The following is a 21,359-nucleotide window of genomic DNA, read 5'->3' on the forward strand; positions in this document are numbered from 1 at the left end:
AGAATCATTATTATTATGCCAACATAATAGTTGCAGGTGCAGCAGCACCATGCTCAGTTTTGCAGGATGTATGTCAGTGCAATAAATTGTGGCTAATGGGGGAAATACTCTAGGACTAGTACTGTTCTGCCCTATAACATCTGCAGTTTTTACACTGTCAGGGCTGTAATATGTTGCAGCAGACAGACAGCTGCAGTTTACTAGCAAAACCCCAAAATCTGTGAACATCATTGTGATCGCTATCCATGACCTTTTTTGACCTTCGGGGTCACAAGCCTTGTGCTACTGTATCATATAGGCTTGAGATACATTTACATGTGAAAGCTTTATAGGATTTCCATATTTTTGATAACATAATTATAAATTAAAGGGGTTGTCCACTACGTGATAACACCAAGTTTACTCAATTGAGGACATGATATGAAATAAAAACAGTGTGTGCCCACCTTCTGCAGCGACGTTGGCGCCACTGTTTGCGGCGGTGATTTTGTTGTGCCACGTGATGGCTGCAGCCAATGCGCTGCCAAGGATTGCTCATCAATATTTCGTCAGGATCGTCGTCCACTCTGATGAAATAGTAAAGGCTGCATCTGATACGTAACCGCTCATTGGCTGCAGCCGGTATATGACATAACAATGACACAGGGGCGCCAACTTTACTGGAAGGACGCTGCTGCAGGAGATGAGCGTACACTCATTGTATCTTAAATTGATTAACCTATGACTAGTAGTGGACAACCCCTATAATTATACATTGCCTTGAAATATGTCAAGATCTTAAATGGTTATCCAGTCATCTATTCCTTTCCTTCCTGTAACTGGTGGATCTGAATTTTATTTTCCCTGTATTTATTATTACATCAATAGGCATAATGCAATGTAGCTTAATATCCATGGTAAAAATGATGTGGCGAGCACGGAGCATATATCAAGCACATCGTCATGTCATTACACGCCAATGCTGACCTAAGCCAAACCTGACGACTCGCTCTTAGTTCTCTTACATTATCTAGACACGCTCTACATCCAGACTAACACAAAAGCATCTGATGGCCCAGTGACTGCAGTGTGGGGGAAGACACACAAGCTCACTAATGGGGACCCGAAATCAGCCCACTTCACTCACTAAGACAGTGCAGGAAACACATCCACAGGACCCCAGGGAATTGCCAAAAGAGCTTTTTTATTCTGTCTCTTGCATTCAGTGACTACATTAAAGCTGAAGATCTAAAAAAAGCCAGTGCAATGTGTAGTGAACAATGATCGGAGCAAATTCTGACTCCTAGGCTCTAATAACATTATAATAATGTATATATATAATATAATAATAATAATCTTTATTTTTATATAGCGCTAACATATTCCGCAGCGCTTTACAGTTTTGCACACATTATCATCTCTGTCCCTGATTGGGCTCACAATCTACATTCCCTATCAGTATGTCTTTGAAGTGTAGCAGGAAATAGAGAACCCGGAGGAAACCCACGCAAATACGGGGAGAGCATACAAACTCTTTGCAGATGTTGTCCAAGGTGGGATTAGTTTTATTTCTATAGCGCCAACATATTCCACAGCATTTTAGCACTGTTTTCCCCCTGATCTAGCCAAGCACATGGCTGTAAATACGCTCATAAAAACAAGTTGTATTAGAAAGATCGATCCTACTATCTATTTACATTTTTACTCAAAGGTGACTCCTTAAATTGACAGTCAAAAACAAATTTGTTGTCCTGACTACCATGATTAATGAGATTACTGGGAGCTGGCAGGGTTTATATCCTCACACAATCGAGCTTTGAGAAATGAGAAAAAGAACCAGTGTATCATTTTGATCATTGCTACAAAAAAGAGGACAATTCCTCTGTATGGACCCTAGCAGCACATAACTAGGATTCTTAAAGGATTTCATGTACATAAAACTGATTCCTTTTGTACTAAAGAATTAAGCACCTGGGCTTCAATTCAACAACATTCACGACCTTTGCTGTAGGTGAATTGTAACATCTTTATAAAGGGTTCTTTACAGTTAAAGCAGTCAGACAGTGGAATGATGGACCCCAGGTGGTAGTAATGGCCGACATTATAACATCTTTATAAAGGGTTCTTTACAGTTAAAGCAGTCAGACAGTGGAATGATGGACCCCAGGTGGTAGTAATGGCCGACATTATAACATCTTTATAAAGGGTTCTTTACAGTTAGAGCAGTCAGAATGTGGAATGCCGGACCCCAGGAGGTAGTAATGGCAGACACTATAACATCTTCATAAAGGTTTTTTTTACAGTTACAGCAGTCAGACTGTGGAAAGACGGACCCCAAGAGGTAGTAATGGCAGACACTATAACATCTTTAAAAAGGGTTCTTTACAGTTAGAGCAGTCAGAATGTGGAATGCCAGACCCCAGGAGGTAGTAATGGCCGACACTATAACATCTTTATTAAGGGTTCTTTACAGTTAGAGCAGTCAGACTGTGGAATGCCGGACCCCAGGAGGTAGTAATGGCCGACACTATAACATTTTTATAAAGGGTTCTTTACAGTTAGAGCAGTCAGACTGTGGAATGACGGACCCCAGGTGGTAAAAGAGGCCGACATTATAACATCTTTATAAAGGGTTCTTTACAGTTAGAGCAGTCAGAATGTGGAATGCCGGACCCCAGGAGGTAGTAATGGCCGACACTATAACATCTTTATTAAGGGTTCTTTACGGTTAGAGCAGTCAGACTGTGGAATGCCGGACCCCAGAAGGTAGTAATGGCCAACACTATAACATCTTTATAAAGGATTCTTTAGAGTTAGAGCAGTCAGACTGTGCAATGATGGACCCCAGGAGGTAGTAATGACAGACACTATAACATCTTCATAAAGGGTTCTTTACAGTTAGAGCAGTCAGACTGTGGAAAGACGGACACCAAGAAGTAGTAATGGCAGACACTATAACATCTTTATAAAGGGTTCTTTACAGTTAGAGCAGTCAGAATGTGGAATGCCGGACCCCAGGAGGTAGTAATGGCCGACACTATAACATCTTTATTAAGGGTTCTTTACGGTTAGAGCAGTCAGACTGTGGAATGCCGGACCCCAGAAGGTAGTAATGGCCAACACTATAACATCTTTATAAAGGGGTCTTTACAGTTAGAGCAGTCAGAATGTGGAATGCCGGACCACAGGAGGTAGTAAAGGCAGACACTATAACATCTTTATAAAGGGTTCTTTACAGTTACAGCAGTCAAAATGTGGAATGCCGGACCCCAGGAGGTAGTAATCGCCAACACTATAACATTTTTATAAAGGGTTCTTTAAAGTTAGAGAAGTCAGACTGTGGAATGACGGACCCCAGGAGGTAGTAAAGGCCGACATTATGCCATCTTTATAAAGGTTTCATTACAGTTAGAGCAGTCAGACTGTGAAATGCCGGACCCCAGGTGGTAGTAATAGCCGACACTATACCAGCTTTATAAAGGATTCTTTACAGTTAGAGCAGTCAGACTTTGGAATGCCGGATCCCAGGAGGTAGTAATGGCTGACACTATAACAGCTTTATAAAGGGTTCTTTACAGTTAGAGCAGTCAGAATGTGGAATGCCGGACCCCAGGAGGTAATAATGGCAGACACTATAACACCTTTATAAAGGTTTTACAGTTAGAGCAGTCAGACTGTGGAATGCCGGACCCCAGGAGGCAGTAATGGCTGACACGATAACACCTTTATAAAGGTTTCTTTACAGTTAGAGCAGTCAGACTGTGCAGTGCCAGACCCCAAGTGGTAGTAATCGCCAACACTATAACATCTTTATAAAGGGTTCTTTACAGTTAGAACAGTCAGAATGTGGAATGACGGACCCCAGGAGGTAGTAAAGGCCAACACTATGCCATCTTTATAAAGATTTCTTTACAGTTAGAGCAGTCAGACTGTGAAATGCCGGACCCCAGGAGGTAGTAATGGCCGACACTATAACAGCTTTATAAAGGATTCTTTACAGTTAGAGCAGTCAGACTGTGGAATGCCAGACCCCAGGAAGTAGTAATGGCCGACACTATAACATCTTTATAAAGGGTTCTTTACAGTTAGAGCAGTCAGACTGTGGAATGCCGGACCCCAGGAGGTCGTAATGGCAGACACTATAACATCTTTATAAAGGGTTCTTTACAGTTAGAGCAGTCAGAATGTGGAATGCCGGACCCCAGGAGGTAGTAATGGCAGACACTATAACACCTTTATAAAGGTTTCTTTACAGTTAGAGCAGTCAGAATGTGGAATGCCGGACCCCAGGAGGTAGTAATGGCGGAGACTATAACAGCTTTATAAATGGTTCTATACAGTTAGAGCAGTCAGTCTGTAGAATGCCGGACCCCAGGAGGTAGTAATGGCTGACACTATAACAGCTTTATAAAGGGTTCTTTACAGTTAGAGCAGTCAGACTGTGGAATGCCAGACCCCAGGAGGTAGTAATGGCAGACACTATAACACCTTTATAAAGGTTTCTTTACAGTTAGAGCAGTCAGACTGTGGAATGCCGGACCCCAGGAGGTAGTAACGGCAGACACTATAACACCTTTATAAAGGTTTCTTTACAGTTAGAGCAGTCAGACTGTGGAATGCCGGACCCCAGGTGGTAGTAATGGCCGACACTACAACAGCTTTATAAAGGGTTCTTTACAGTTAGAGCAGTCAGAATGTGGAATGCCGGACCCCAGGAGGTAATAATGGCAGACACTATAACACCTTTAGGCCATGTTCACACAGTGCGTTTTTTACCGCGGAACCGCGGCGGTTTTGCCGCTGCGGTTCCGCAGCTGTTTTCCATGCAGGGTACAGTACACTGTACCCTATGGAAAACAGGACACACTGTGCACATGGTCCGGAAATTGTAAAAAAAAAGACGCGCTGAATAGCTCCCGGAAAAAAGAAGGAGCATGTCAATTCTTTTTCCGGAGCCGCAGCGGTTCTGCACCCATAGACCTCCATTGTGAGGTCCAAACCGCAGTAAAACCCGCAGATCAAAAATATATCTGCGGGTTTTACTGCGGTTTGATGTGCAGAACCGCTGCAGCAGGAAGTGCGGGGAGCGGGCGGAAGTGCGTGGGCGGAGTGTGGCTGCCCCCCCCGTGTTCCGATCCCGCCCCCCCGTGCTCCGATGCCCCCCCCCAGTGCTCCGATGCCCCCCCCCAGTGCTCTGATGCCCCCCCCGTGCCCTAATCTCCCCCCCTTATACTCACCCGGCGTCCCGGTGTCCGTCCGGCCGTCTTCTCCCTGGGCGCCGCCATCTTGCAAAATGGCGGGCGCATGCGCAGTGCGCCCGCCGAATCTGCCGGCCGGCAGATTCGTTCCAAAGTGCATTTTGATCACTGAGATATAACCTATCTCAGTGATCAAAATAAAAAAATAGTAAATGACACCCCCCCCCCTTTGTCACCCCCATAGGTAGGGACAATAAAAAAAATAAAGAATTTTTTTTTTTTTTTTTTTTCACTAAGGTTAGAATAGGGGTAGGGGTAGGGTTAGGGGTAGGGTTAGGGTTAGGGGTAGGGTTAGGGGTAGGGTTAGGGTTAGGGTTAGGGGTAGGGTTAGGGTTAGGGGTAGGGTTAGGGGTAGGGTTAGGGGTAGGGGTAGGGTTAGGGGTAGGGTTAGGGGTAGGGTTAGGGTATTTTCAGCCATTTTAACCCTAAAAAAATTCCTAGAAAACACACAGACTCTGGCTAGAAAACTGCATCAAAAAAACGCATCAAAAAACGCATCAAAAACGGACCAAAAAAGGACCAAAAAAAGGACCTGCGTTTTCTGCCAAGAGCTGCAGTTTTTTAAAAAACAGTCAGGAAAAAAAAAGGATGGAAATCCTGAACGTGTGAACATACCCTTATAAAGGTTTTACAGTTAGAGCAGTCAGACTGTGGAATGCCGGACCCCAGGAGGCAGTAATGGCTGACACTATAACACCTCTATAAAGGTTTCTTTACAGTTAGAGCAGTCAGACTGTGCAGTGCCAGACCCCAGGTGGTAGTAATGGCCAACACTATTACATCTTTATAATGGGTTCTTTACAGTTAGAGCAGTCAGAATGTGGAATGACGGACCCCATGAGGTAGTAAAGGCCAACACTATGCCATCTTTATAATGGTTTCTTTACAGTTAGAGCAGTCAGACTGTGAAATGCCGGACCCCAGGTGGTAGTAATGGCCGACACTATAACAGCTTTATAAAGGATTCTTTACAGTTAGAGCAGTCAGACTGTGGAATACCGGATCCCAGGAGGTAGTAATGGCCGACACTATAACATCTTTATAAAGGGTTCTTTACAGTTAGAGCAGTCAGACTGTGGAATGCCGGACCCCAGGAGGTAGTAATAGCAGACACTATAACATCTTTATAAAGGGTTCTTTACAGTTAGAACAGTCAGAATGTGGAATGCCGGACCCCAGGAGGTAGTAATGGCAGACACTATAACACCTTTATAAAGGTTTCTTTACAGTTAGAGCAGTCAGAATGTGGAATGCCGGACCCCAGGAGGTAGTAATGGCGGATACTATAATAGCTTTATAAAGGGTTCTATACAGTTAGAGCAGTCTGTGGAATGCCGGACCCCAGGAGGTAGTAATGGCTGACACTATAACAGCTTTATAAAGGGTTCTTTACAGTTAGAGCAGTCAGACTGTGGAATGCCAGACCCCAGGAGGTAGTAATAGCAGACACTATAACACCTTTATAAAGGTTTCTTTACAGTTAGAGCAGTCAGAATGTGGAATGCCAAACCCCAGGAGGTAGTAATGGTGGACACTATAACAGCTTTATAAAGGGTTATATACAGTTAGAGCAGTCAGACTGTGGAATGCCAGACCCCAGGAGGTAGTAATAGCAGACACTATAACACCTTTATAAAGGGTTATATACAGTTAGAGCAGTCAGACTGTGGAATGCCAGACCCCAGGAGGTAGTAATGGCAGACACTATAACACCTTTATAAAGGGTTCTTTACAGTTAGAGCAGTCAGACTGTGGAATGCCGGACCCCAGGTGGTAGTAATGGCTGATACTATAACATCTTTATAAAGGGTTCATTACAGTTAGAGCAGTCAGACTGTGGAATGCCAGACCCCAGGAGGTAGTAATAGCAGACACTATAACACCTTTATAAAGGGTTATATACAGTTAGAGCAGTCAGACTGTGGAATGCCAGACCCCAGGAGGTAGTAATGGCAGACACTATAACACCTTTATAAAGGGTTCTTTACAGTTAGAGCAGTCAGACTGTGGAATGCCGGACCCCAGGTGGTAGTAATGGCTGATACTATAACATCTTTATAAAGGGTTCATTACAGTTAGAGCAGTCAGACTGTGGAATGCCAGACCCCAGGAGGTAGTAATGGCAGACACTATAACACCTTTATAAAGGGTTCTTTACAGTTAGAGCAGTCAGAATGTGGAATGCCGGACCCCAGGAGGTAGTAATGGCAGACACTATAACATCTTTATAAAGGGTTCATTACAGTTAGAGCAGTCAGACTGTGGAATGCCGGACCCCAGGTGGTAGTAATGGCCGACACTATAACATCTTTATAAAGGGTTCTTTACAGTTAGAGCATTCAGACTGTGGAATGACGGACCCCAGGATGTAGTAATGGCAGACACTATGACAACTTGTAAAACAGGGCTGGACGATTTCCTTGATATACATAATATTGTGACAAAATGTACAATTGGTGGAGAGTAGTGATGAGCGAATATACTCGGTACTTGAGATTTCTCGAGCATGCTCGGGTGTCATCTGAGTATTTGTAAGTGCTCGGAGATTTTTCAGCGCTGCAGCTGAATGATTTACATCTGTTAGCCAGCTTGATTACATGTGGGGATTCCCTAGCAACCAGGCAACCCCCACATGTATTTTTGCTGGCTAAGGCTACGTTCACATTTGCGTTGTGCGCCGCTGCGTCGGCGACGCAATGCACAACGCAAATAAAAACGCACCAAAACGCACGCAAAAACGCTGCGTTTTGCGACGCATGCGTCGTTTTTTGCCGAAATTTGGACACAAGAGAAATGCAACTTATTGCGTTTTCTGCGCCCGACGCTTGCGGCAAAAAAAACGCATGCGTCGCACAACGCAGCACAACGCATGTCCATGCGTCCCCCATATTAAATATAGGGGCGCATGACGCATGCGTCGCCGCAGCGTTTCCCGACGCTGCGTCGGGAAACGCTAATGTGAACGTAGCCTAAGAGATGTAAATCATTCAGCTGAGGTGAGGAAAACTAAATCTCCGAGCACTAAAAAATACTCGGAGGACCCCTGAGCATGCTCGAGAAATCTCAAGTAACGAGTATATTCGCTCATTACTAGTGGAGAGAGGTTGAACTTGATGGGTCTAGTACTTTTTTCAATCTATGTAACTACATACAAAAAAGTGAAGGAGTTGTACAGTGAACGGAACCAGAAAAGCTCCCTGTGTAACGGCCGGTGGCGACAACTGCAGATCAGACCCTAGAGCCCTGACTAGAAGGTGAGTTCTTCAGGTCTGTAATATCATAAGGCCAGAACAGTCTTCTACGCTTTATTTACAAACATTTAGGGCTGTTACTTACATGTAATGAGACACATTGTATAATATGATGGGTAACATTGCACTGTGCTCTCATCCATGGGGCCGACTACCAAGTATGAAGGCAAGTGATAAGAATGAATAGTTCTATGTACAATCTGCGCACCTTCTTCTTAATTAATCATTAATCCTGATTAGCGGCATATAAGGCAAGGGCTAGGTTATTAACTTTAATCAACACCTTAGTAATCAGATGAATTCCGATCAGCCCCATTGGTGGAGCAGCTCCGCTATCAGGGATGAGATGGTGCTGACTCAGGACAAGTGATTTCCTTGTCCTTGTGAATGACTGGGGACAGCATGGGTCATCATCAGAATATGCATCAACCTGGGGAAGAAAACCATCACTGACCAATTCCATATTCTGGAAGAAGCACTCTAGTGACATTAGAAAAGTGCTCCCCAGTAATTATTCCGGGGGCTACAAGACCTGACTGCAGTAAGAGCTTTATTTGGGGGTTTGAAGGGATTTAGAAAGCCAGCGATGCCTTGAAATATTGATATATTGATATACACCTACAATAATGTGTGTGATATATCACAGCATACATCCCCCATATTGCACCCTCGCCCCTCCACCAGGCTCACCCACAAATGTGCATTATACATGGAGGACATATTACTCCAATATCTACACTACTGTGCGCCATAAAGCATCCAGCCCAGGGCTAGCCTCTGCCAGCAGCATTCCCATAATAACTCGCTGATAACTTCCATGCAGCCCTACAGAGAATACCGCACTGCCATCACTCCCTGCCCCACATGCCATTAGCAGGGGCTCCCACTCATTAGGGGCACGCAGGCTCTTACCCATCAGCAGCCAGATGGAGCCCCCAGACACTAGCAGGAATGTCAGCATGTCTCCGAGTGCCGGCTGCACCGTGGGCCAGTGCGCTGGAGGAGGCGGAGGGGCCGCACTGCAGTGAGGGCGGGGGAGGGGCACACGCTGCAGCCGCTGCAGTAGGGCAGTATATTTAGCTCTTCTTCTGGGACCTCCTGCTTCCCTATGGCAGAATGATGCTGCTTCCCTGCTCGCCCCTCCTGCTGCAGTGATCCGCCAGCACGTGGATTGTGCACGCCAGTAACCTCATGCTGGAAGCTACCTGCACCGTGTGTGCCAGCACCGGGGGCTGCAGGCTCTCTGCAAGGCTGAGCTGCCATCAGTCTACAGGGCTGTAGTGGGTATCATCATCATCATCCTGCAGGGCTGTAGTGGGTATCATCATCATCATCCTGCAGGGCTGTAGTGGGTATCATCATCATCATCCTGCAGGGCTGTAGTGGGTATCATCATCATCATCCTGCAGGGCTGTAGTGGGTATCATCATCCTGCATCATCATCATCATACTGCAGGGCTGTAGTGGGTATCATCATCCTGCATCATCATACGGCAGGGCTGTAGTGGGTATCATCATCCTGCATCATCATACTGCAGGGCTGTAGTGGGTATCAGCATCATCCTGCATCATCATCATCATCATCATATTGCAGTGCTGTAGTGGGTACCATCATCCTGCATCATCATCATCATACTGCAGGGCTGTAGTGGGTATCAGCATCATCTTGCATCATCATCATCATACTACAGGGCTGTAGTGGGCATCATCATCATCATATTGCAGGGCTGTAGTGGGTATCATCATCATCCTGCACCATCATCATCATACTACAGGGCTGTAGTGGGTATCATCATCATCATCCTGCACCATCATCATCATACTGCAGGGCTGTAGTGGGTATCAGCATCATCTTGCATCATCATCATCATACTACAGGGCTGTAGTGGGTATCATCATCCTGCATCATCATCATCATATTGCAGGGCTGTAGTGGGTATCATCATCATCCTGCACCATCATCATCATACTACAGGGCTGTAGTGGGTATCATCATCATCATCCTGCACCATCATCATCATACTGCAGGGCTGTAGTGGGTATCATCATCATACTGCATCATCATCATCATCATCATACTGCAGGGCTGTAGTGGGTATCAGCATCATCCTGCATCATCATCATCCTGCAGGGCTGTAGTGGGTATCATCATTATCCTGCATCATCATCATCATCCTGCATCATCATCATCATACTACAGAGCTGTAGTGTGTATCAGCATCATCATCATCATCATACTACAGGGCTGTATTGGGTATCATCATCAACATCCTGCACCATCATCATCATACTGCAGGGCTGTAGTGGGTATCAGCATCATCATCATCGTCATCATACTACAGGGCTGTAGTAGGTATCAGCACCATCATCATCATCATACTACAGGGCTGTAGTGGTTATCAGCACCATTATCATCATCATCATTATCATACTACAGGGCTGTAGTGGGTATCAGCACCATCATCATCATCATCATCATCATATTACAGAGCTGTAGTGTGTATCAGCACCATCATCATCATCATCATAATCATCATCATCATCATACTACATACAGGGCTGTAGTGGTTATCAGCACCATCATCATCATCATTATCATACTACAGGGCTGTAGTGGGTATCAGCACCATTATCATCATCATCATTATCATACTACAGGGCTGTAGTGGGTATCAGCACCATCATCATCATCATCATATTACAGAGCTGTAGTGTGTATCAGCACCATCATCATAATCATCATCATCATACTACAGGGCTGTAGTGGTTATCAGCACCATCATCATCATCATTATCATACTACTGGGCTGTAGTGTGTATCATCATCATACTACTGGGCTGTAGTGTGTATCATCATCATCATCATCCTGCACCATCATCATTATACTACAGGGCTGTAGTGGGTATCAGCATCATCCTGCATCATCATCATCATCATACTACAGGGCTGTAGTGTGTATAATCACCGTCATCATACTACAGGGTTGTAGTGGGTATCAGCACCATCATCATCATCATCATCATACTACAGAGCTGTAGTGTGTATCATCATCATCATACTACAGGGCTGTAGTGGGTATCAGCACCATCATCATCATCATACTACAGGGCTGTAGCGTGTATGAGCATCATCCTGCATCATCATCATCATACTACAGGGCTGTAATGTGTATAAGCATAATCATCATCATCATCATGCTACAGGGCTGTAGTGTGTATCAGCACCATCATCATCATCATACAACATGGATGTAGTGTGTATCAGCATCATAGTTACATAGTTATTAAGGTTGAAGGAAGACTATAAGTCCATCTAGTTCAACCCATAGCCTAACCTAACATGCCCTAACATGTTGATCCAGAGGAAGGCAAAAAAAAAACCATGTAGCAAAGAGTAAGCTCCACATTGGGGGAAAAAATTCCTTCCCGACTCCACATACGGCAATCAGACTAGTTCCCTGGATCAACGCCCTATCAAGGAATCTAGTGTATATACCCTGTAACATTATACTTTTCCAGAAAGGTGTCCAGTCCCCTCTTAAATTTAAGTAATGAATCACTCATTACAACATCATACGGCAGAGAGTTCCATAGTCTCACTGCTCTTACAGTAAAGAATCCGCGTCTGTTATTATGCTTAAACCTTCTTTCCTCCAGACGTAGAGGATGCCCCCTTGTCCGTCTCAGGTCTATGATTAAAAAGATCATCAGAAAGGTCTTTGTACTGTCCCCTTATATATTTATACATTAAAATAAGATCACCCCTTAGCCTTCGTTTTTCCAAACTAAATAGCCCCAAGTGTAAAAACCTATCTTGTTATTGCAGACCCCCCAGTCCTCTAATAACCTTGGTCGCTCTTCTCTGCACCCGCTCCAGTTCAGCTATGTCTTTCTTAAACACCGGAGACCAGAACTGTGCACAGTATTCTAAGTGTGGTCGAACTAGTGACTTGTATAGAGGTAAAATTATATTCTCCTCATGAGCATCTATGCCTCTTATAATGCATCCCATTATTTTATTTGCCTTTGTAGCAGCTGCCTGACACTGGCCACTGAATATGAGTTTGTCATCCACCCATACACCCAGGTCTTTTTCATTGACGGTTTTGCCCAGAGTTTTAGAATTAAGCACATAATTATACATCTTATTACTTCTACCCAAGTGCATGACCTTACATTTATCCCCATTAAAGCTCATTTGCCATTTATCAGCCCAAGCTTCTAGTTTACATAAATCATCCTGTAATATAAAATTGTCTTCCTCTGTATTGATTACCCTGCAGAGTTTAGTGTCATCTGCAAATATTGAAATTCTACTCTGAATGCCCCCTACAAGGTCATTAATAAATATGTTAAAAAGAAGAGGGCCCAATACTGACCCCTGTGGTACCCCACTGCTAACCGCTACCCAGTCCGAGTGTGCTCCAATAACCACCCTTTGTTTCCTATCCCTGAGCCAGCTCTCAACCCACTTGCACATATTTTCCCCTATCCCCATTATTCTCATTTTATGTATCAACCTTTTGTGTGGCACCGTATCAAAAGCTTTTGAAAAGTCCATATACACTACGTCCAATGGGTTCCCTTGGTCCAATCCGGAACTTACCTCTTCATAGAAACTGATCAAATTAGTCTGAAATGAACGGTCCCTAGTAAACCCGTGCTGATACTCGGTCATGAGGTTATTCCTCTTCAGATACTCCAGTATAGCATCCCTTAGAATGCCCTCCAGGATTTTACCCACAGTAGAGGTTAAGCTTACTGGCCTATAATTACCAAGTTCAGTTTTTGTCCCCTTTTTGAATATTGGCACCACATTTGCTATACGCCAGTCCTGTGGCACAGACCCTGTTATTATGGAGTCTTTAAAGATTACAAATAATGGTCTATCGATGACTGTACTTAATTCCTGCAGTACTCGAGGGGGTATCCCATCCGGGCCCGGAGATTTGTCAATTTTAGTGATTTTTAGATGCCGCCGCACTTCCTGCTGGGTTAAGCAGGTGACATTTAATAGGGAATTTTTATCACTAGTCATTTTGTCTGCCATGGGATTTTCTTGTGTAAATACTGATGAAAAAAAAATCAATTAGCATATTGGCTTTTTCCTCATCCTCATCCACCATTTCACCCAGACTATTTTTAAGGGAGCCAACACTATCATTTTTTAGTTTCTTACTATTTATGTAGTTAAAGAATATTTTAGGATTATTTTTACTCTCTCTGGCAATGAGTCTCTCTGTCTCAATCTTTGCTGCCTTGATTTGCTTTTTACAGAATGTATTTAATTTTTTGTATTTATTTAATGCCTCCTCACTACCTACTTCCTATAATTCTCTAAATGCTTTCTTTTTGTCACTTATTGCGCCCCTTACAGCTCTATTTAGCCATATTGGTTTCCTCCTATTCCTAGTATGTTAATTCCCATACGGTATATACTGTGCACAGGTCCTATCCAGGATGCTAATAAATGTCTCCCATTTTCTTTGTGTATTTTTGTGTCTCAGGATATCGTCCCAGTTAATTGCACCAAGATCATCTCTCATCCGTTGGAAATTTGCCCTCCTGAAGTTTAGTGTCCTTGTAACCCCTCTATTACACATCTTTTTAAAGGATACATGAAAACTTATTATTTTGTGATCGCTATTACCCAAGTGACCCCCAACCCTTATATTTGATATGCGGTCTGGCCTGTTGATTAATATTAGGTCTAGCAGTACCCCCCTTCTTGTGGGGTCCTGAACCAGTTGTGAAAGGTAATTGTCTCTCATAGTTGTCAAAAACCGATTACCTTTGCTGGAACTGCAGATTTCTGTTCCCCAATCTATTTCAGGGTAGTTGAAGTCCCCGATAATAATGACTTCTCCTTGAGTCGCAGCTTCATCTATTTGCTTTACGAGGATATTCTCCATTGCTTCCATTATTTTTGAAGATTTATAACAAACCCCAATCAGTAATTTATTATTTTTTCCCTCTCCCCTTATCTCCACCCACAGGGAGTCTACATTTTCATTAAATTCACCTATATTATCACGCAGGATGGGTTTTAAGGACGATTTTACATATAGACATACCCCACCCCCTCGCTTATCTGTACGGTCATTTCTGAACAGGCTATAGCCCTGCAAGTTAACAGCCCAGTCATGGCTCTCATCCAGCCATGTCTCAGATATCCCCACCATGTCATAATTATGCTCCAACAACATTAGTTCTAATTCGTCCATTTTGTTGGCGAGGCTTCTGGCATTAGTATACATACATTTTATGTATCTCTCTGCACCTCTATTCTTTCTTAAATTATTAACTGTTCTAACCCCACCCCCCATGCCACCGCCACCCCCAACTTCCTTATTTGTGCCCAGGTCTCTATCTTCCCCTCCTATAAAATGAATACCCTCCCCCCCAATTCCTAGTTTAAACACTCCTCCAACCTTCTAGCCATTTTCTCCCCCAACACAGCTGCACCCTCCCCATTGAGGTCCCTAGCGTACAGCCTGTAGCCAACTGAGAAGTCGGCCCAGTTCTGCAGGAACCCAAACCCCTCCTTGCTACACCAATTCTTGAGCCACTTATTAACCTCCTTAATCTCCCGTTGCCTCTCTGGCGTGGCACGTGGTACAGGCAGTATTTTGGAAAATACCACGTTGGAGGTCCTTGCTTTCAGCTTGCGGCCTAATTCCCTGAAATAATCTTTAAGGACCTTCCACCTACCTCTAACTTTGTCATTTGTGCCAATGTGCACCATGACCGCTGGGTCCTCACCAGCCCCTCTGTTCTGTCTCCGCCATCTAATATTGTTACCCTGATTATCTGTTTGCATAATTGCAGGTTTCTCAGTATGGATATTCATACCTTTATTTGTTTGTGATGCTTTGGCTCCCTCTAGCGGTCAGAGTTATGTTGGCAGTTCAATCTTCTGTTTTTGTATTATCCATGTCTGATTCTCCTCCTCCTTTGCAATGCATTATGGTAGCTCAGCCTCCATTTCTCTCCATTTTTCCTTTCACTTTCTTCAGTTTGCCTTCAAGGAAAGACGCTTCACTTCATCCCCCTTGCGATTGCATTGCCGGTATGTCTTTATGCTTTCCGTAGATATTTCTGCTCCATATTAGCCTAGCCTAGCCAGTTGTACTCCCAGTTTAGTCACTAGCTTTCTAAATGTTATGCATAATGTATGTCATGTGTATTATGTATCTGTTCTATACCATGCACTGATTCTATGTATATCATTGTTCACAGTTTCACCGCATCAATATACCACTACGTTTAATAAAGCACAGACTCAACGACAGTCTCCTTATTGGACCCCGATATAGCGGTTTAGCTGACTGTATAGCTACGTATCAGCCTGCCTCAGTAATCTGTCCACCCGATCAGCGATGTGTCGGACTCGAGCGCCAGGAAGGCAGCACACAGTTCGATGATCCCTGTCTTTGTGACAGATTGCCCTATCTGTTCCCCTAATAATTGAGTCTCCCACTACCAGCACCTGTCTGGCCTGCCCTGCTCTCCTATTTCCCTCCTTACTGGAGCAGTCACTCCTCCGGCTTTCAGAGGACATGCCTGGCTGCAGCAGTGCTACCCCTGTACTGGCACCCCCCTCATCTGCCAACTTAGCAAACTTATTGGGGTGTTCCAGATCAGGACTAGCCTCCCTGGCACTCTTCCCTCTCCATATTGTCTATGGATCTCAGTGTTGCCAGATGCACATTTAGAGTCAGAATCTGGTTTTCCAAATGCACAACGTGCTCACATCTCGCACAGCAGTATGCACTCTCGATCGGCTGCTCAAGGATTGCATACATGTGGCAAGATGTGCACTGGATGGCATTAACAAGAGTGGAGCACATTTCCTAATGGGGATTGCACCAGACAGAAAAGTTAAATAATAATAAATAAATAAATAAATAAATAAATACAAAGTATTAATTTAAAAAAAAAAAAAACAGACAGCAATTCAGTACTTCCTCCCTTGGAAACTCCCTGACTCCAAAGTCACTGAATCACAAGTCACACTTACTGCCGTCCACACTTACGCTCAGCGCACACTCGGCTCGCTCACACTCGCTCTGCTGAAGATTTATAGATTTTTTTTTTCTCTAGTTCCCTTAACAGCAATCCACCTTGCTGTCCAAATGCACTTCCAAAAGTGCATCATCATCATGCTACAGGGATGTAGTGTGTATCAGCACCACCACCATCATCATCATCATCATACCACAGGGCTGAAGTGCGTATCAGCACAATCATCATCATCATCATACTACAGGGATGTAGTGTGTATCAGCTCCATCCTGAACCACCATCTTCATCATCATACTACAGGGCTGTAGAGTGTGTCAGCACCATTCTGCATCATCATCATCATACTACAGGGCTGTATTGTGTTGCAACACCATCCTGCACCACCATCATCATGCTACAGGGCTTAGAGTGTATCTGCACCATCATCATCATCATACTACAGGGCTGTAGAGTGTGTGAGCACCATACTGCACCATCAGCATCATCATACTACAGGGCTGCAGTGTGTATCAGCACCACCATCATTATCATCATCATACTACAGGGCTGTAGTGTGTGTCAGCACCATCCTGCACATCACCATCATCATACTACATGCCTGTAGTTTGTATCAGCACCATCATCATCACACTATAGGGCTCAACTTGTCAAGATGTGACTGTCAATGCTGTGAACCACTGATCAATGAGCTGCTGCTAGCGAGGCATCAGTGAGCAGCAGTGACCTCAATGAGGTTACCGCGGGTCACTGAGGCTGCGCTCCCAGCCCGGCTGAACTGCGGTGACCTCAGGAACGTGAAAAAAAGTCAGTGAGTTCATCTCAGTACAACTCAGTGAGTTCACTGCAGATCACCATTAAAAATTTATCACGCAGTGGGAGCAGGTGAGAACGATGAAAGCGGTCTTCAGTACCTGGCGCCGGGGAACAGTGCGAACAGTACCACTGTTTTCCAATCGCCGGTATGTGTCACGCTGATAACACATGGAAATCATCCATGTGTCATCAGTGTGCACGTGTGCAAGACGTTTTGCAGATCGCGCTGCTGTTAAAAAGCGGACATGTCAGCGTCTTTTGCCCTCGGACTGGAGCATCTTGGGCCCACCAGAGAAAATCAATCTTGGGGCCCACTATGTAGCTACATACACAGAAATAAATACACCAATTGTGTGGTAAAACACGCTAATATCAGGGTGTAATATAAGGTAGTAGATGTCTTAATTATGTAGCAGGGGTAGCCTCCTCCATGGAATATAATGCATGCCCCCTCATGGAATATAATGCAGCCCAGCTCATGAAATATAATGCAGCCCGCTCATGGAATATAATGCAGCCCCCCTCACGGAATATAATGTAGCCCCCCTCACGGAATATAATGCAGACCCTCATAGAATATAGTGCAGCCTCCCCATAGGGTATAATGCAGCACCTCACAAAATATAATGCAGCCCCCTCATAAGGTATAATGCAGCCCCCCATAGAATATAATGTAGCACCCTTATAGGGTATAATGCAGCCCCCTCATACAAAATGATGCAGCCCCTCCACACAGAATATAATTTAGCCCCCCTCAAAGTATAATGCAACGCCCTCATAAGATATAATGCAGCCCCCCATAGAATATATTGTAGCCTCCTCTTAGAGAATAATGCAGCCCCCATATAGTATTATGTAGCCCCCAGAATATAAAGTAGCCCCCTGAGAGAAAAATGCAGCTGCCACACAGAATATATTGCAGCCCCCCACAGAATATAATGTAGCCCCCTCAAAGTATAACGCAGCTCCCTTCATAGGGTATAATGCAGCCCCCCTACACCTCCATCATTGTCCTGACCACCACCTCAATCATTGCTTTCTCACCCACAACACCTATCATTGCCCAGTCCACCACCTCCATCATTGCATTCTTCCCCACCACTCTCATCATTGCCCATTCCACCACCTCCATCCTCCCCCCCACAACCACCATTGTCCTTTCCACCACTACCATCATTGTCCTTTCCACCACCCCATCATTGCTTTCTCCTCCACCACGTCATCATTGTCCATTCCAACACATCCATCATTGCCTCCCCCCACCACCATCATTGTCATTTCCACCACATCATCATTGCCTTCTCCCCCACCACCCCATCATTGCCCATTCCACCACCTCCATTATTGCCTCCTCCCCCACCACCCCATCAACCTTTCCACCACCAACATTGCCTTCTTCCCCATCACTACGATCACTGCTCTCTCCATCTTATCATTGTAAATCTCCAATACACACACAGCACCACACCACTCTGTCACACACGCACACACACACACAGCACTGCACACACAGCACCGCACACAAACACACCGCACCACATACACTCACGCAGGCAGACAAAGAGACACAGCAACACTCACCTATCCACACATTCCCCGCAGCCGCAGCACATCCAGGAAGCATCTTCGGTGCCGGCAGCTTTCTCTCTGAAACCACCACCCTGAATGATGATGTCATCCATGCGCGCTTTGTCAGACTGAAAGCGCCAGGCAGCAGACAGGGAGCAAGATGGCATCCGATCCCTGAAGCTCCGCTTCGCTGCCAAGCTGCAGAGATTAGCATTAGCCGCCCTGCAGGGGCCCACCTCCAGGGTCTCAATGCAGCTGCTCCGGATTTACATGCGGACAGTGTTACCATAGTTTCAGCCTGCGGCTAACACTGTTCGCTATGTGAAATTAATACTCACTCCTCTCCACACCCATGGGGGCGTGGGGAAGCATGAATATTCGTTTCTCTTTAGCAGCGGGGACAGGCTTCTGTCTCCAGCTGCTGCTCACGGACACCGGGCGGGCCCCCCTGACTCTGGGGCCCCATAGCTGCTGTGAGTGCTGCTATTAGTGACAAGGGGGGCCCCTTGAGCAGTGGCGACCCTAGGCAGCTGCTGGCCAGTATGCCAGCAGGTGTCAGTGCCTGGGCCCACCCAGAATCCTCCTGTTCTCGGGTGGGCCAGTCCGACCCTGGTCACACGGTCCGTGGAAACACACTGACGTGCACACACCCATTCAATTGAATGGGCATACATGTGCAAATGTCTCTGGTACGTGTGAAAACTGCCACCATACGTACCGGAGACATGGACTTCTGAAAGAGTCCTAACAGATATTACCTAATATATTGGATTATATTTCCTCATATAGGATTATAATGCCTGATACATGGGTACTGTGGCACCAAAGGAGTCCAGTAGCCACAATGGCATTGCCTTCCTCACGGGGAGTAATGTCATGCCTGGACGCAATCAGGGAATCCGTAATCAGCTAATACAACACCTTCCTAACTCCAGACCAGAAGAGGGAGCTCTAAGCCTGGTTTTAGGGTAGTTTCCCTATAAGTTCTGGTCTGGAGGCAGAGTTAGAGAGTTGAGTGTGAGACACTAAAGGGAAAGGAAGCAAGAGAGAGGAACCAGGGGTCTGGAGCTACGATTGGGCTCACCCCAAGATAAAACACAAAGAGACCAGACAACGGAGTCCGTGGTAGCGAGAGGATTGCATACTCAGCCACCAAATCTGGAGGGCAGGCGATTCCAAGTCTCTTGGCCCCAACTGACATCTGCAGGCAACACAGCTGGCAAGGAGCCTGTGGCTACCAGTGAGAAGGCAGTGCCCAAGACAGGCTCAGGCTGTCAGCCATACAGGTTGGAAGTACAGACACTGAGAAGACTTGTACAGAGCTTCAGGCAGCAAGGGTCAGAGTACAAAGCACAGAAGGAAAGCCTCCGAACCCACCTGGTTAGGTGGATTCCAAACTGTTTCCAGGCTGCCCGGACCCCATTACCATCTGCTACCTGTACCCTGGACTGTACCTGGATTTCATCAGTAAAAGGTAAAGGAAACTGCTATCCCTGTGTCCTTCAATTATTTCCTGCACCCTCAGACCTGCATTCCACCGTTAATCATCCCTCTTACTAACTGTACCAGTAGCCCTGGGGACTAACTCTACCTGTGGGGAGCTATACAACTCTGCTGCAACTCCATCAGCCCCAGTGGACCCCTTTTAGCAGCGCAGGCCATCCCTGGTCGAATACCACAGGTGGCGTCGCAAATTTTCCTTTATAGACTTTAATCTCTACTTCCACTCATCCCCTTTTATTGGACACCCAGGGCAACGGACCGGGTCCCTGCCACTGTGACCACCCCTTTAACCCCTTTACCCCCCAAGGGCGATTTGCACGTTAATGACCAGGCCAATTTTTTTTAGAAAATAACCAAGTGTGACACCATTCTAAAAACTGCACCTCTCAAGGTGCTCAAAACCACATTCAAGAAGCTTATTAACCCTTCAGGTGTTTTACAGGAATTTTTGGAATGTATTTAAAAAAAATTAACATTTAACGTTTTTTCACAAAAAATTTATTCAGCTCCAATTTGTTTTATTTTCCCAAGTGTAAGAGAAGAAATTGGACCCCAAAAGTTGTTGTGCCATTTGTTCTGAGTATGCCGATACCCCACATGTGGGGGTAAACCACTGTTTGGGCGCATAGCAGAGCTCGGAAAGGAAGGAGCGCCGTTTGACTTTTCAATGCAAAATTGACTGGAATTGAGATGGGACGCCATGTTGCGTTTGGAGAGCCCCTGATGTGCCTAAACATTAAAACCCCCCACAAGTGACACCATTTTGGAAAGTAGACCCTCTAAGGAACTTATCTAGATGTGTGGTGAGCACTTTAACCCTCCAAGTGCTTCACAGAAGTTCATAATGCAGAGCCGTAAAAATAAAAAATCTGTTGTGAATTCAGCTTTTGGGCTCCCTCCGGTGGTTGTAGAGGGTAATGCAGTTGTGCCTGGACTGCAGGAGTGGACAGGTGTATCTACT

At 45.2% G+C, this 21,359-nt stretch overlaps 1 protein-coding gene across 2 annotated transcripts in view; it reads right to left on the reverse strand.

Moving 5' to 3' along the window:
- ACSL6 (acyl-CoA synthetase long chain family member 6) overlaps positions 1–9,994 on the reverse strand; it is a 330,780-nt gene extending 320,786 nt beyond the window's left edge. Inside the window, exon 1 of one of the 2 annotated variants that reach the window (XM_069763930.1) lies at positions 9,401–9,994. In XM_069763930.1, coding sequence (XP_069620031.1) covers positions 9,401–9,449 — 49 coding nt within the window. In that variant the 5' untranslated portion in view covers positions 9,450–9,994. The remainder of the gene's footprint in view (positions 1–9,400) is intronic. The other variant, XM_069763931.1, reaches the window with a different exon arrangement.
- Between the last annotated feature and the right edge of the window lie 11,365 nt (positions 9,995–21,359).

The sequence above is a fragment of the Ranitomeya imitator genome, chromosome 4 (genome assembly GCF_032444005.1).
Source record: "Ranitomeya imitator isolate aRanImi1 chromosome 4, aRanImi1.pri, whole genome shotgun sequence".
NCBI classification, from domain to species: Eukaryota; Metazoa; Chordata; class Amphibia; order Anura; family Dendrobatidae; genus Ranitomeya; species Ranitomeya imitator.